This window comes from Dromiciops gliroides, chromosome 1, assembly GCF_019393635.1.
Source record: "Dromiciops gliroides isolate mDroGli1 chromosome 1, mDroGli1.pri, whole genome shotgun sequence".
Lineage (NCBI taxonomy): Eukaryota > Metazoa > Chordata > Mammalia > Microbiotheria > Microbiotheriidae > Dromiciops > Dromiciops gliroides.
In genome coordinates this window covers 532,694,381-532,709,881 of record NC_057861.1, presented here as the reverse complement: position 1 = coordinate 532,709,881, position 15,501 = coordinate 532,694,381, and the positions used below count along the sequence as shown (strand labels likewise).

The 15,501-nt window shown below is 42.5% G+C and overlaps 1 protein-coding gene across 2 annotated transcripts in view; it reads right to left on the bottom strand.

Annotated features, from left to right (window-relative positions):
- The window catches only part of TTYH3 (tweety family member 3), a 184,521-nt gene that overhangs the window by 45,430 nt on the left and 123,590 nt on the right, over nucleotides 1–15,501 (bottom strand). For both annotated transcript variants that reach the window (XM_043979855.1, XM_043979856.1), the window contains exons 5-7: nucleotides 14,503–14,598; nucleotides 10,732–10,804; nucleotides 10,281–10,356 (exon numbers count right to left, since the gene is read on the bottom strand). In XM_043979855.1, coding sequence (XP_043835790.1) covers nucleotides 10,281–10,356; nucleotides 10,732–10,804; nucleotides 14,503–14,598 — 245 coding nt within the window. The remainder of the gene's footprint in view (nucleotides 1–10,280; nucleotides 10,357–10,731; nucleotides 10,805–14,502; nucleotides 14,599–15,501) is intronic.

Genomic DNA, 15,501 nt, shown 5'->3' with positions numbered 1-15,501 from the left:
AACCCAGGACTTACTCTGGGTGACTAGTCAAGGTACCTTTGTAAATCCAGAGTCATTTCTCTGCCATGATGAGGCATCAGCATATTTACCTATCTCCTCCACCCCCAACCTTTTAAATAAAAATATAAACTCTAAATTATTTACAGTTGTTTAAAATATCTATTTGTTCATCAGAGAAGCAATCATGGTGTAGTAGGTAGAGGGAGCTGACTTAGGAGTCAGGAGGACTGCTTCTGCTATATACTGGCTATGTGAGCTTAGATGAGTCACTTAACATTAGAATGTGCCAGATATAAATTCAGGACTATAAAATTTAAGAGCCGTTATCGATCTGCATCAGTGGAAGGAATTTCCTTACCAGGAATCTCCTTTACTGATCCATTTTTAAAAACCTATGTACACTAATAAAACAACTAAAATGTCACAGCATATCCTTCTCCTTACTTAAAAAATGTTATTGATATCTTTTCTTTATAGTTTATGTTTCTTTCTGAATATATCCCTTCTCTATCCAGCTAACTTTCCCTGATAACAAAGGTTTAAAAAACAACAAAATAACAATAGTTCAGCAAGACTAACTGATACATTGATTGTATCTGACAGCAAATGCAACATTCAAAACACATAGTCCTCCCCAACAAAAGGGGCAAGTTATATATGTTTTCTCTGGAGTCCAGTTTGTCCATTAGAATTACACTCTCTCTTCTGATGTCTTATTTTTTGCATGTTATTTTTTGTTGCTACTGCTGCTGAAACTGTCATTATCATTATTATTTTCACATAATTGTATTCAGTTTTACATTCTCATCCTGTTTTCTTTAGATCCTTTCATATGCAACCTACATTTGTTGTTTCTTACAGTACAATCCTCTACTATACTCACATACCACATTTCTGTGGTCATTCATTCTCTAGTCATTGAAGCTCTGAATCATCTTCAGTTTGGGGTTTTGAGGGAGTTTTAGGGTCCACTAAAATCTTTTTGCACAGATAAGCCTTCCTATAACTTTGCAATAGGGATAGAGAGATCACTGGGTCAAAGGGCATATAATACTGCTTATATATGACAATAGCCTTTCAAAAAATGCTGCACCACTTCACAGCTCTAACAACAATGGAATAGTGGGCCAATTTCTCCATAGCCTTGCCAACACTGAATTTTATAGTTTTTAATTATCTTTATCAATTCAGTAGTATAAGATTCACATCTCAGTTTCCTTTTCGTTTGCATTTTTTTAAAGAAAAGAATGCTGGGACATAACAGCTAGAAATTATAAGTTCAGAGGTAGCACAATGGATAAATCACCAGCCCTGGATTCAGGAGGACTTGAGTTCAAATCTGGTCTCAGACACTTGACACTTACTAGCTGTGTGACCCTGGGCAAGTCACTTAACTCTCATTGCCCCACCCCCCAAAAATGGGTTCATATCCTAGTTCCAACATTAACTGTATGACCTTAAGTAAGTCATTTTCCCTCTCTCAAACTGTTTTCGCATCTGTTAAAGGGAGAAAATAATACTTATTTTACCTATCTAATAGGTTCTTTGTTTTGTTTTGTTTTGTCTTGGTGAGAAAAGCACTGTCGACCTTAAACCTCCTATAGCGTGTCCCAAAAGTCTTAGTGCTATTACAACTTAAAACTGTACTGTGGCTTTTAAGGCACACTATATAAATATGAGACATTATGAGGGAAAGAGGAAATGAAGGGAACAAACATTTATTAAGCACCTACTATGTGTCAGGAACTGTGCTAAGTACCTTACAAATACTATCTCATCTGATGTTTGTAACCAGCCTGGGAGGCAGGTGCTATTATAATCTCTATTTTGCAATTGAGGGCACTGAGGCAGGCAGCAATTAAAAAACTTGACCAAGCTCACACAGCTAGTAAGTGTCTAAGGCTGGATTTGAATTCAGGTTCTAGGCCCAGCCCTCTATGTGTCAGGCCTTTTACCCATTACTAAAGGTCATAATGGGGGTATGTAGGAAAAGAGCTGTCCACCACAGTTCAGCAGAAAAGGCACAGGATTCCTTCAGTTTCCTCACTGGACTATGCAGCCTCTGAGGTCCATTCCTGCTCTAAATCTATGATCTCGAGATTCTGATGTTGACTTTTTTGGGGGGGTGGGGGCAGGGCAATGAGGGTTAAGTAACTTGCCCAGGGTCACACAGCTAGTAAGTGTCAAGTGTCTGAGGCCGGATTTGAACTCAGGTACTCCTGAATCCAGGACTGGTGCTTTATCCACTGCGCCACCTAGCTGCCCCTGATATTGACTTCCTAAGGTTCTAATTCCTCTTGAATGTACTGTTTCTCATCCAGAAGCTTATCTAACTCTCCTCTGAACTCTAAGATCATAGAATTGTCTATCAACTGCTGCTGAATAAGGGCCACCCCTAAAACGAAAGCTTGTGGACAAGAAAAATATCCAAACACATTAAGAGCTATTCCTGATTAGAGGCCACACTGGAATTACATGTTATTTCTATTTTCAGTGTGTGCTGCCTCTCAGTGTAACAAATTCTGTAAGATTATTTTTCACTGTGTGAAGCTGGACTTCCTTTATTTTTCCTCAGTTTATCTCCTCTAAGTGTTATCTCTTGGTCTCATGCATTCTCTTTGTCAGTTTTCAGACCTCAAATCATTTCCCTTACCTTTGTGTGTGTGTGTGTGGGGGGGGTTGTTCCTCTCACACCTACCACTCACTCCCATAGTCTGTGTGTCACAATGGAAAGCGATCTGGCTTAGCAGTTAGAGGGTCAGTTGTTTTCAGTCGTGTCTGACTCTTCATGACTCCATTTGGGATTTTCTTGGCAGAGATACCAGAGTGGTTTGCCATTTCCTTCTCCAGCCCATTTTACAGATGAGGCAACTGAGGCAAACAGGGTTAAGTGATTTGCCCAGGGTCACACAGATAGGAAGGCCAGATTTGAACTCAGGAAGATGTCTTCCTGAATCTGGGCCTGGTGCTCTATCCACTGTATCATCTAGCTGCCAGGACCTGGATTCAAATCTTACCTCTGATGTTTCCTGGAAGTGTGAGCTCAGACAAATCACTGAACCTCCCTGGGCCTCAGTTTCCTCATATGTAAAAAAATGGAATTAGAATACATAGTTTCTGAGGTCCCTTCTAGATCAAGCTCTATGTTGCTAGGATATTATGAGTCATTATTTTTTTCAGGACTATCCCAGCACTCTGTCTGGGACTACGTTTTAGTTCATTCAGAGCAACAAGCGCCAACTGTCTTCATGGATTTCTGGGCATTCATTCAGAAAGGCAGCCTAGCGCAGCAGATATAGCATGAGATTTGAAGTCAGGAAGACCTGGGTTCACCTCAGACACTTACTAGCTGCAGAGCCCTGTATTTGCCTCAGTTTCTACTTCTATGGAATGGAGATAATAACAGTATCTACTTCCCAAAGGTGTAGATGAGATATATAGATATAGGTATAGATATAAATATAGATATGGACATAGATACAGATACAGATATAGATATGAATAATATAGAGATAGATGATTATCATTATTTAATATCTCTGCTGCTTCCAACCTCTGGGAAGCCTTAGCTGAGCCCCCAGCCCCCCAGTAATCTCTCCTCTTCTTGGAGGGAGCCTTTTGAGACACATGTTGTTTGGGCCTCTGAACACATGAAAGAGTGTCTAATTAATCAAACAAGCATTTATTAATCACCTATTCTATGCTAGGCAAGGGGGAGAGAAGGATGAGAATGAAACAGTCCAGCCCCACCCCCCAGCTTACATTCTCTAGGGGAATTAACATGTACACATATATGTGTATAAAAATAGAGGGGAGGGGGGCAGCTAGGCAGCACAGTGGATAAAGCACTGGCCCTGGATTCAGGAGGACCTGAGTTCAAATCCGGCCTCAAACACTTGACACTTACTAGCTGTGTGACCCTGGGCTTAACCCTCATTGCCCTGCAGCCAAAAAAAAAAAAAAAAAAAGAGGGCAATATGGAATGGGACTGATTTATTTGATTAAAATGAACTCCCAGATGAGGAAAGTCCCTCTATCAATGGGGGATGGCACTTTTTCTGTAAATTAAAGAGGTGCCTAGAAAGCAATGAGATTAAGTGGCTTGCGTGGGTGTGGTACGTGTAGGCCAAGGTGTTAAAAGTAGGACCCAAACCCAGATTTTTCTGGCTCTGAGGCCAGCTCTCTATCCACTAGGTCATATTGCCTCTGCTACAAAATAAATACTAGGTCATTGGGGGGGCAGGGATCACAAAGAGTGAGACATGACTGAAAGACAACTAACTGAAATTTTGGGGGTATGACAGCTAGATAGCACAGTGGATAGAAGGTCAGGTTTAGAGTCAGGAAGACCTGAGTTCAAACTCAGCCTCAGACACTTCCTAGCTGTACTGCACTGGTCAAGTCACTTCACCCTCTTTGCCTCAGTTTCCTCAGCTGTAAAATGAGCTGGAGAAGGAAATGGCTAACCCCTCCAGTAGCTTTGCCAAGGAAACCCTCAAAAGGGGACATGATGAGTCATACATGACTGAAAATGACTGAACAATAATTTTGGGGGTAACACCTAGGAAGGGAACAGGAAAGGCTAATTGTAGGATTTGGCTTTTGAGCTAAATGTTGAAGGAAATTAGAAATGCTAAGAAACAGAGATAATATCTTTTTCTATATCTATGCGCTGTCTCCTTAATTAAACTATAAGATCCATTAGGGTAAGGAACAATTACTTATCCTTTGTCTTTCTCCCAGAGCTCCTGGCCCAGGCCCAGACCCAGGCCCTGGACAAAATGAGTTCTCTCCATTGTTTTGAATGAAAGCTCACTGAGCTGTGAGCCTCTGTGATAGAAGGGAGGAGGGAGAAGGAGGGAATGCTCTCTAGCTCCAAGGACAAGGACATGGAGGTTGGAAGGGATGCAAGAGGTTGCCCTGGAAAGGAGAAGCGTGAGATCCCAGGATAACATTCTCTGGCCCCCAACCCCAACACATTCCAGAGAGAGCTCAGCCTAAAGTCCGAATCTCTTTTTTTTTTTTTTTTTTTTTTGCAGGGCAATGAGGGTTAAGTGACTTGCCCAGGGTCACACAGCTAGTAAGTGTCAAGTGTCTGAGGCCGGATTTGAACTCAGGTACTCCTGAATCCAGGGCCGGTGCTTTACCACTGTGCCATCTAGCTGCCCCCTAAAGTCTGAATCTCAATAACCATCCACACAGGGGCTGGAAGGCTGGTCTCCAGGTTCTCAGGTTCATCGGGTAGACAATGGAAACAGAGTTGGGATTGTTCTTTCCCAAGTGGCCACTCACTTTCCCTGGGGCCAAGTCCACTCACAGTGTTTGGGAGAAGCCCACCCCCAACAGACATCAGGCCCCACCTCCCCACAGCTCTTCAAGGCTAAGCTAGCTGGGCCCAACTCTTTAATTTTACTGAATAAATCACCAGCAAAGTTGCCACATTGTCAGCGGAAATGACTGATTAGAATGGAAAATAAGTCTCCAAGCCCGTAAAATAAAGGCTCCCATTGTACCTTTGTGTTTATTTTGCAACAGGAAACCAGGACACAGAGACTGGGTTGGCTTGTCACAACGGCACCTCTGCTGATGAAAGCAGGCTTGGGGCACGCTGGAGGCTCCCTTGCCCTGGGGCAGCCTGGTTAGCAGGTTTTCTCTTTGCCTAAAGCTATTACCTGGCTCAGTAGAGGAGCTGATCAAAAATAGCATGAGAAGGGTTTGGGGCTTGGTTGTTGGGGTTTTTTAGATCAACCCCAATGACATTAATCTGTCAGTTCCAAAAGGAAAGAGGGTGGGGGTTCATCCAGAGTGGACCAAATCAGATTAATTCAAGGTCGTTAATTCTGCCTCATTATTGGACAATTGGTAGAAGCAGCTGAAAGGAAAGCAGGCCTCCAGCTGTCCCTAATGTGTTTGTTCATGGAATCCCACAGTCAAGGTTAAGTCTCTGAACCTTGCCTCTGCTCTAGAACAGAGGAAACAGCCCCAACCTGCTTGAGAGAGGGGGCTAGTTATCAACAAAACCTGCTGGACAGAGACACCCATTTGCATGTGGCTGCTCTGTGGTATATACATCTGACCTTCCTCAGAGAAGGAAACTTGTAAATAAAAGTTCCAGCATTTTCCCCCATGTACGTATATTAGTCCACATACAGTGTACAACTGACTGCTCCCCACCAGGGAATAATAATAACCACCACCACCATAATAATGGCTCAAATTCCTATAAGTCCTCTAATGTTGGCAAAGCCCTTTACATACAATATCTCATTTGGCACAATCACAGAGACATGGATTTAGAGCTTGGAAGGGGCTTTAGAAGTTATCTTGTCTGACCCTCTCATTTTACAAAGGCGGAAACTGAGGCAAGGAAAAGTCAACCGACCTTTTCCAAGGTCACAGAGGCAGTAAACAGCTGAGCCAGGATTCACACTGGCATAAAAGATTCCTGGACCAGCCCTATTTCCACTGTACCCGAAAAGGGTAATCATCTATTTACATGATGTCATTTGGGACCTTGCCTAACAGAATTGTGTTGCAATGGAAGGAACACGAACCTGGTACCTACGTGCTCTTGGGCAAATCACTTTTGATCTCTCTGGGCCTCAGTTTTCTCATCTGTGAAATGAGGGGGTAGGAGATCCTAGAAATGAGTGGATGTCCAAAAGAGGTGAGGGAGGGAGAAAGAAGCAGTCCCTTGAGTGGCAAGGGGACCTGCCTGAGCCCTCCCAGAGGAGCCCTCCCCTATGTATCACCAGGACTCTGAGTTTTGGCAGGTAAGGGAGAAAGACCAATGTGTCAAGAAGATACTCTCTAATCAAGACCTTCCTCACTGGTTCATCCACTCATCACCAACAAAGTAACCAGGATGGGAAGGAACAATGGGAGAGTACTCTAGTTTATCCTTTCTCTTTCTCACTTCTATTCTTCCATTTAGAACAATCTTGAAATCATAAAACATCAGAAATGAAAGGGATTCTGGCTATGATCTGGCCAATCTCCCTATTTTCATAAATGAGAAAATTAGAGTCCAGAGAAACAAAGGAATGTATATCCAAGCAATAGAATTGGCAACAGGGACCCAGATCCTCTGCCATGCTAATTTGATGTTTTCTTGGTGGCTTCTTCCCTTTTTCAGAAGCTGTTGCCCTTTTCCTTCAAAATACTGTCTCCAGGGGCAGCTAGGTGGTGCAGTGGATAAAGCACCGGCCCTGGATTCAGGGGGACCTGAGTTCAAATCCAGCCTCAGACACTTAATACTTACTAGCTGTGTGACCTTGGGCAAGTCACTTAACTCCAATTGCTTCACAAAAAAAAATAAAGAAAAAAAGGAAGAAAAAAGATACTGTCTCCTGATTCTCTCTCTTACTTCAAGTCAGTACCATCTTTTATGTTTTTGTTTTTATTTTTGTGGGGCAATGGGGATTAAGTGACTTGCCCAGGGTCACACAGCTAGTAAGTGTCAAGTGTCTGAGAATGGATTTGAACTCAGGTACTCCTGAATCCAGGGCTGGTGCTTTATCCACTGCGCCACTTAGCTGCCCCCAGTACCATCTTTTATGGACCAGGCTCAGTATCACTGAGTCCCAACATGAATGCCCCTTTCAACACAACAACCAGTCTGACCCAATTTAGTTTCCAGCATGTAACTTATAAAGCATGTTACCATAGGCAATATAGGACATTTAATATCAGTATAGATAAAGCTTCCATAGCAAGCAGGAGCCCAGAGATATCAATATTGATTTTTTTCTTTTCTTTTTCTTTTTTTTTTTTTTTGCAGGGCAGTGGGGGTTAAGTGACTTCCCCAGGGTCACACAGCTAGTAGGTGTCACTGTGCCACCTAGCTGCCCCCTCAATATTGATTTTTTAAAAATCTTATCTCACACATCCATCCATCCTAGGACACCAGAACCCCTCGGCCCAGACACCTTGATATCTGCCCTGCTGAAGCCCCCTTTTCCCACTAGGAGCAGAGACTCTCTAAGACTGGACTGCTAAAGACCAGTTCTCCATTCCCACCCCCTGTGCCAGGGGGACTTTATCTTAGCTGGGTCACTTCTGGATTGGAAAAACCAGAAATGGAGGTTCATTCAGGGTTCTAGTGACTGCTCAGGGCTCTGGGATTCCAGCTGTCCTTCCCTCAAGGGTGAGGAAATATTGGTCTCACTCCTGCCAAAATGCAGTGGAAAGAGTTCCATGGTACCATATGGCCCTTTTCCTTGTGATACTGGGAAGAGAGACAGCAGCCTTCAAAGCACAGATGTCCTTCCTTTCTCATCACAAGAGTCCTGAGCTCCTAGGCACATCCTAGGATTCAGAAATGAAAAGGACCACCAGTTGTCATCTAGTCTAAATCTTCCATTTTACTTAAGGTCCATTTGACAGATGAGGATGCTGAAGACTAGAGAGATTAAATGACTAGTCCAAAGTCACACAGGTAGCAAGTCAACAATATTTGGGCTTAAGATCCAACAAGTCTGGTGGTCACTCTGGCTGTGAATTCCAGCTTAATACTTGACTCGTGATAATCCTTCTGCCTGATTTGTCATTTCCAATTCTCCATACCTGCCTCCCTATACAAATTCTACCCCATCCATAAAGGCCCAGGTGAAATGAAGCAGCAAGGTGTCAAAATGAGTAGGAGACTAGGTCTGAATTATAGTCTGGCCTCAAATATTTACCAGTTTGGTGACCCTGGGCAAGTCACTTAACTTCTGTCTGTTTCCTCAGATGTATAATGGGGAACCTCCCAGGGTTCTTGTGAGGATCAGATGAAATAATATTTGTAATGTGCTTAGCAAAGTGCCCAGTACATAGTAGGTGCTTAATAAATGCTAATTTCCTTTTATAATGCCTCCAAGCCTAGTTGGCAGAAGATATTTAGTGAATGATACAGGCAGTTTGTTGTAGTAATAAGTGATTCAACCCTGGAAGTGAAGGACACAAGTTCAAATTCTACCTCTGAAGCTCACTCCTATGTGAGCAAAATCACTTAAGCTTTCATGGATTCATTTTCCTCATCTGTAAAAAAAAGGAGATACAATTTGCATCTAAACCTCTGTCTATATCTAGTTCTATAGCCCTAGAAATGGGACAGAAGGGGGGGGGGGTGAAAAAGAAATAGAGTAATTCTGAAGAAGGAGCCTGAGGCTGGGTTCCCATCCTTACTCTGACATTAACATGAAGCTTTTTCACCTCTGGAGACCTCAACTTCCTCATCTGTAAAATGGGAGTACTTGCTTAGCCCTACAGGAGTAGGAATACTGTGAGGATCAAACAAGAGAAAAGACTATAAAAGTGCTTTTAGGATGTTTTCAGCTGATGCTTTCAGATGCTTCCCTTAAGCCTTGCCTGCTTATCCCAGGTCACAATGACCTCTCATCTCAAAGCTCCTACAACTATCATAGTCAGAAGAGAACAATGGAGGACTTGATTACACATTGCCATGTATTGATCTGTGGTTGTTTCAGGCGTCCTGAAAATAGAGGACACACTGCTCAAGAGCGGGCACCAATCTTGTTCCATTTTCCCCCTCCTTTCCAAGGCAACAGAGGCTCAGAAAATGAACAGGACCTGTAATTTCATTTCAACAGGCAACTCGTTTTACCAATGCAAATATGCAACTGCTCTGCAACTGAGAAATTTAGAGAAAGGTTATTTTTGTCTCTTTCTTTCTTTCTTTCTTTCTTTCTTTCTTTCTTTCTTTCTTTCTTTCTTTCTTTCTTTCTTTCTTTCTTTCAAGAGAAAGGGTTCTTAACCTGAGGTCCATGATCTTGTATTTTATTTTATACATTTAATGGCATTATTCTGAGATGGGGTCCATAGGCTTCATTCATTCATTCATTCCAACAAAAGGGTTCCATCACACATACACACACATACGTTTAAAAAATAACACGTCTTAAGAGAGTTGTTTGGAAAACTGAGGGAGTCAGTATGTGTAAGAGGCAAGACCTGAACCCCAAGTCTTCCTAATGCCTAAGTCAGCACACTGCCCCTTACGTCTCACACCAGCTCACTCAAATTCAAAAACTGTCAAAGGTTCATCAGTTCAAACATCAATGCACATTCCAACCCCCCTCCTCCCTCCAGAATCTATTCCAAGCTACCAAGAGATATTCCTCATGGGCAAGGGCAGGCACTCTGGCACAAAGGCTTTCATGTAAACTCTAGGCTAAGCCTACCACGGGCAGTGATTGTGCCTCAGCTTCTTCAGCTCCTTTCTCTAATGGCATAATTAATGCCTATTGGGTATGTTGGCATGCATGAAGTCAACTTACCTGCACCTAGTACTGAGTGATCTTCTACCATCTTAGTCACATAGGTATCGGGGTCCACACAAAAGTCACTGGAACCCTAGAGCAAGGGGAAGGTAGGTAATGAAGACATTACAGATCGCCACCAAAAAATGGAGCAGGGGCCTTGGAAGTAAGAGTCCCCATATCCCAGGCCCAGATTTTACTTAGCTCTCCCCATGAGGAAAGCAACCTGCTACATGAATTTACACTGTTGCAAGTATGAATGTGTTGCCCCTCTCAAAGATGTCTGAAGGGACAATCCAAAGCAATGACTCACAAGGGGTAGAATTTCAGAACCTGTGACAGAAAGCTGGAGAGATCTGAGGGTAGAGAGGCTGTTCCTAAGCCTTTCCACCAGATTGTAGCATTGTAGCCAGGCTTAGAGTGGATATTTACGGGAAACCAGGATGACTTTGGCATCAGAGTCACTTACCACAGAGACTGCCAATTCTAGCCCCAGGGATCCCCAGCTGATGACCAAGGCTAGCACACCCAGCAAACACACCCTAAAGGGAAAGAAGGGGACAAGGTACGTCAAGAAGGTCATATACCCCCTTTCCCCCACCAACTACTCCAATTGGGATGACTTCCCAAATGTAGGGAAAAGTAAAGTGGGAAACAAAATCTGATTTCTGGCAATGGCTGGGGTAATAGGAAAAGGGAGCTTTATTTATTAGAGGCTCGAATCGCTAAGGAATTTGCCTTCACTAAGAATCCTCACATAGTAACTGAAGTCTGGCCATGGTAAGAAGCAGGACCTGGGGGCAGCTACGTGGCACAGTGGTTAAAGCACCGGCCCTGGATTCAGGAGTTCCTGAGTTCAAATCCGGCCTCAGACACTTAACACTTACTGGCTGTGTGACCCTGGGCAAGTCACTTAACCCCCATTGCCTCACTTAAAAAAAATTTTTAAATTAAAAAAAGAAGCAGGACCTGGTCCAGAGAAGCTAGCTTTTCCTCTGTGCTCAGTCCTACTCTCCAACTCCCACCAGCAAACCTAGCTTGAGTAGCCTTCTGCTTCCCGGGGGCACAGGGGCGGGGAAGGTATTCCCTGGTTTATCCCAGCCAAGGATGCAGATTCCAGCTGTCTACAGCTGGGCCAGACTCCAGTCTAGATTAGATGAGGCAGCCAGGATTCTGCTCCCACTCCTTTTCTCAAAAGTTAACCTCAAAAGGCTGTCTGTGCCTTCATTTCCTATTGTTGGGGGCAGCTGTAGTTAGCATGAGATATACTTTCAAACTCCAAGGCAAAAATCTTAGGGGTTTTTTTGTTTGTTTTTTGTTTTTGTTTTGTTTTTTGCCAAACCAGCTGCACACAACTCTGCTTGCTTACAGAGTCCTCGCTGGCTACCGCGGTGATTGACTGTACTTGGAAGCATTTGGCCAAAAAGGAAATGCTGCTGCTGATGGGACAGCATATACGTAGCATAGGAAAAGGAGAGAGCTCAGAATGCCACAGTGATGAGTCTCCAGACCTGGCTAAGAGACTTCCATATATTTCATTTATTTCCCCTATGGTAAATATCAATACTAAAATGAGGTGGGAAAGCGAGGAGGTGGTGTGAACAAAGGCATATGCTATTATTTCTGTGGCCATCTTCCCAGCTTTCTCCTTTCCTCAGGTCACAAGCTACTTATGACCTACTAAGATTACTGGGTAGGGCATTCAAAGCTTCCAGCCCCAGTTCACAGGGACTCATTAGGGAATGGGAAAAAAGGAGGGAAGACCATAAAAAGGAATTCCTTTCTCTTTTTTGTAAATTTTTTTAAAATTTTAAACTTAAATGAAAAAAGAAAAAAGGGAAAAAAAAGGTTGCCATATACACAGCAGAAAATAGGGAGGATACAATATAAAACAATAAGTTTCCATATCAAGAAAACCTATGTAATAAATACTAACAATAATTTTCAATGACATTCATTTCAAACATTAAGGGCCTATAGTGTTTCAAAGCACTGTGCTAGGGGCTAAAGGTACAAAGACAAAATAATAATAATATGTATATATATCTATTTTAATACACATATATATTTTTGGGGTGGGGCAATGAAGGTTAAGTGACTTGCCCAGGGTCACACATCTAGTAAGTGTCAAGTGTCTGAGGCCGGATTTGAACTCAGGTCCTCCTGAATCCAGGACTTGTGCTTTATCTACTGTGCCACCTAGCTGCCCCATAATATTCTATATTTTTAAAAAATATATCACCTGCCCTCAAAGAGTTTACATTCCACTGAAGGAAAAGGGACAGGAAAATCTGGTAGAAAGAACTTGGGGTGGGATTCTTGTCCCTCCTCTGGCAAAATATGGAAGTCATTTGACCTCAGCCAGTATAGTGGATAGAGCTAGTCTTGGAGCTAGGAAGACCTGGATTCAAGTCATGCCTCCAACAGATACTGCCTGTGTGACCCTGACTAAGTCACTTAACTTCTGGGTGCCCCAGACAACACATTGCAAAAGAGATGTCAATTAACATGGGTAGAAGGTGTTTGCTCACTGGGGAGTTAATTCCATACACCAGTGAAAAGCCTCACTCTAGTCACTCTGCCTATCCTTCTTAGGAGTATCATGAGGGAACAAATAAATTAAGAGATGTGAAAAGTGCTTTATAAACACAAGCAAGTTATTTCAGGCAGATGGTGTCCATCTCAGTAAAAAAAGTAAAAATATCACCCCCCTCCATACTCCCCAATTATACTTGAGCTGGGGATGGGAGTTTAAAATCTAAACCTTCCATTTTACTTTGTCTGGTATAGTGCAGTCTCACATGCAAGAAACCTTTCTTGGCCTTTCCAACAAAAAGCAGTTCAGAGCCATGGGCTCACAACGGTGCTGAGATCTGAACCTGTGGGCCAAGAAGAATTCATAGCACTGTGGTGGGGACCCCCACAGCCTCACTTGGTCTGTTTCCTTTTCTGTAAAATGATGGGGTTCTTTCTTTCTTTCTTCCTTTCTTCCTTCCTTTCTTTCTTCCTTCCTTTCTTTCTTTCTTTCTGGCAGGGCAATGTGGGTTAAGTGACTTGCCCAGGGTCACACATCTAGTAAGTGTCAAGTATCTGAGGCCGGATTTGAACTCAGGTCCTCCTGAATCCAGGACCGGTGCTTTATCCATTGAGCCACCTAGCTACCCCTGGGTTATTTCTTTATACAGAAGGGAGACGACAGCTGTGAAATAACACATTACTGTCGGACTTGCTTGAGTTTTGCTGATCAGATTTCTCCCCTTGCCCCCCCTTTCTTTCTTTACTTCTGTTCAAAGAGATGGCCTGATGGATTTGGGGGCAGGAGCATCTTCAGAAATGAAGGTGAGGTGTGAAAACAAAAAGGTATCAAAAAAAATATATATATTTTAGGGGGCAGCTAGGTGGCGCAGTGGATAAAACACCGGCCCTGGATTCAGGAGTACCTGAGTTCAAATCCGGCCTCAGACACTTGACACTTGCTAGCTGTGTGACCCTGGGTAAGTCATTTAACCCCCATTGCCCTGCAAAAAACCCCACAAATATATATATATATATATATATATATATATATATATATTTTTTTTTTTTAGTGAGGCAGTTGGGGTTAAGTGACTTGCCCAGGGCCACACAGCTAGCAAGTGTTAAGTGTCTGAGGCCAGATTTGAACTCAGGTACTCCTGACTCCAGGGCCGGTATATATTTTTTTTTAAAACAGGAGGTGGTAGTTACAATAAATGATATCTGAGATTTCTTCTTGTTTTGACAATTTGTGGTTCTAGACTGATAATCAGATCATCCTCCCAGCCTTGTAACTGGGGTGACTGGGACCCCCCAATCTCTGCTAAAGAACCAAAGGCAATTTGCTGGGTTTTGAGTTGTTACTATATTTGGATTACGAAAGTAACCAATTACATTGAAATATAGTTATCAAAATATTTTTAAAAATAGGTTCACAGATTCCAGGTTAGGGAACCCCTTCCCTTAGGGAAACATATTTTCCAAATATAAAACTCAACTGAGTGCCCAGAGAATGTCTTTATTGGTATTTCTTTGCTATAATCTCTCTGAGGGGAAGACTCTGTCTCACAGATATTGGGACATTAGTAGATGGGACCATGCTGGGTCCTGATCAAAATTAGTTGGCAGATGCGGTCAAAGCAGTTCACAGCTTTCTCTCCGCCCACAAGTAAACCTTCCCACCCCACCTCCCCTTGAGCCTCATCTTAGGCTCCCCAGGACATACCCTACTAGGATGGCCTTGGAGTTCCGGATGAGTCCAAGGAGCACAAGCAAACAGATCAAGACATCAAAAAGGAGAAGGCCCAGGTATCCCAGCCACCTGAGGACAAGGAAGCAGACAGGTACAGGCTTTCTAAAGAACACAAGCACTGCTGAGGTAGAGGCTACAAACAGTTTCTATCAGCCAAGACAAATATGCTGACCTCAAGGGTGACTAATTTCATTTCTTCCCAGTTTTTCTGTCTCAACATGGGAAATTACCACTCCCACTTACAAAAGTAGAACTTCCCTTCCCATCCCCTCCCTCTTTCCTTTTTTCAACTCCTCTTCTTTCCAGATTCTTCTCTCTCCAATAATAGGAGAAAAATTAATTTTATTACTGCAATTTTAGAAACCTAGTATGTTACCCTTTCAAGGGGGTGTTTTTATTTTAAAAGAGGATATCAATGGTTTTGCTCATCCTAAGGAATGATTTTCTTCATTGGGTGTTCTTTTTTTTTCTTTTTTCTTTGATTCCATGTGTTTCTTTCTTTAATCATAAAAATATTTTATTATTTTCTAGTTACATGTAGAGATAGTTTTCAACATTTGTTTTTATAAGATTTCTAGTTCTAGATTTTTCTCCCTCCCTTGCTTCCCTCCCCCCTCCCCAAGACAGCAAGCAATCTGATATAGGTTATATATGTACAATCATATTACACATATTTCTGCATTAGTCATGCTGTGAAAGAAGAATTAGGGCAAAAGGGAAAAAGCTCAAAAAAGAAAATAGAAAAAAAATAGAAACTGTATTGTTCAATCTGCATCTAGATGCCACAGTTCTTTTTTTCTGGATTTGGAGAGCATTTTCCATCATGAGTCCTTTGGAACTATTTTGGACCACTGTATTGTATTGTTGTTGATGCTGTGTATAATGTTCTCCTGGTTCTGCTCATCTCATTCAGCATCAGTTCTCATCTCACTCAGCATCAGTTTTTACTGGGTGTTCTTTTTTTGTTTTTGT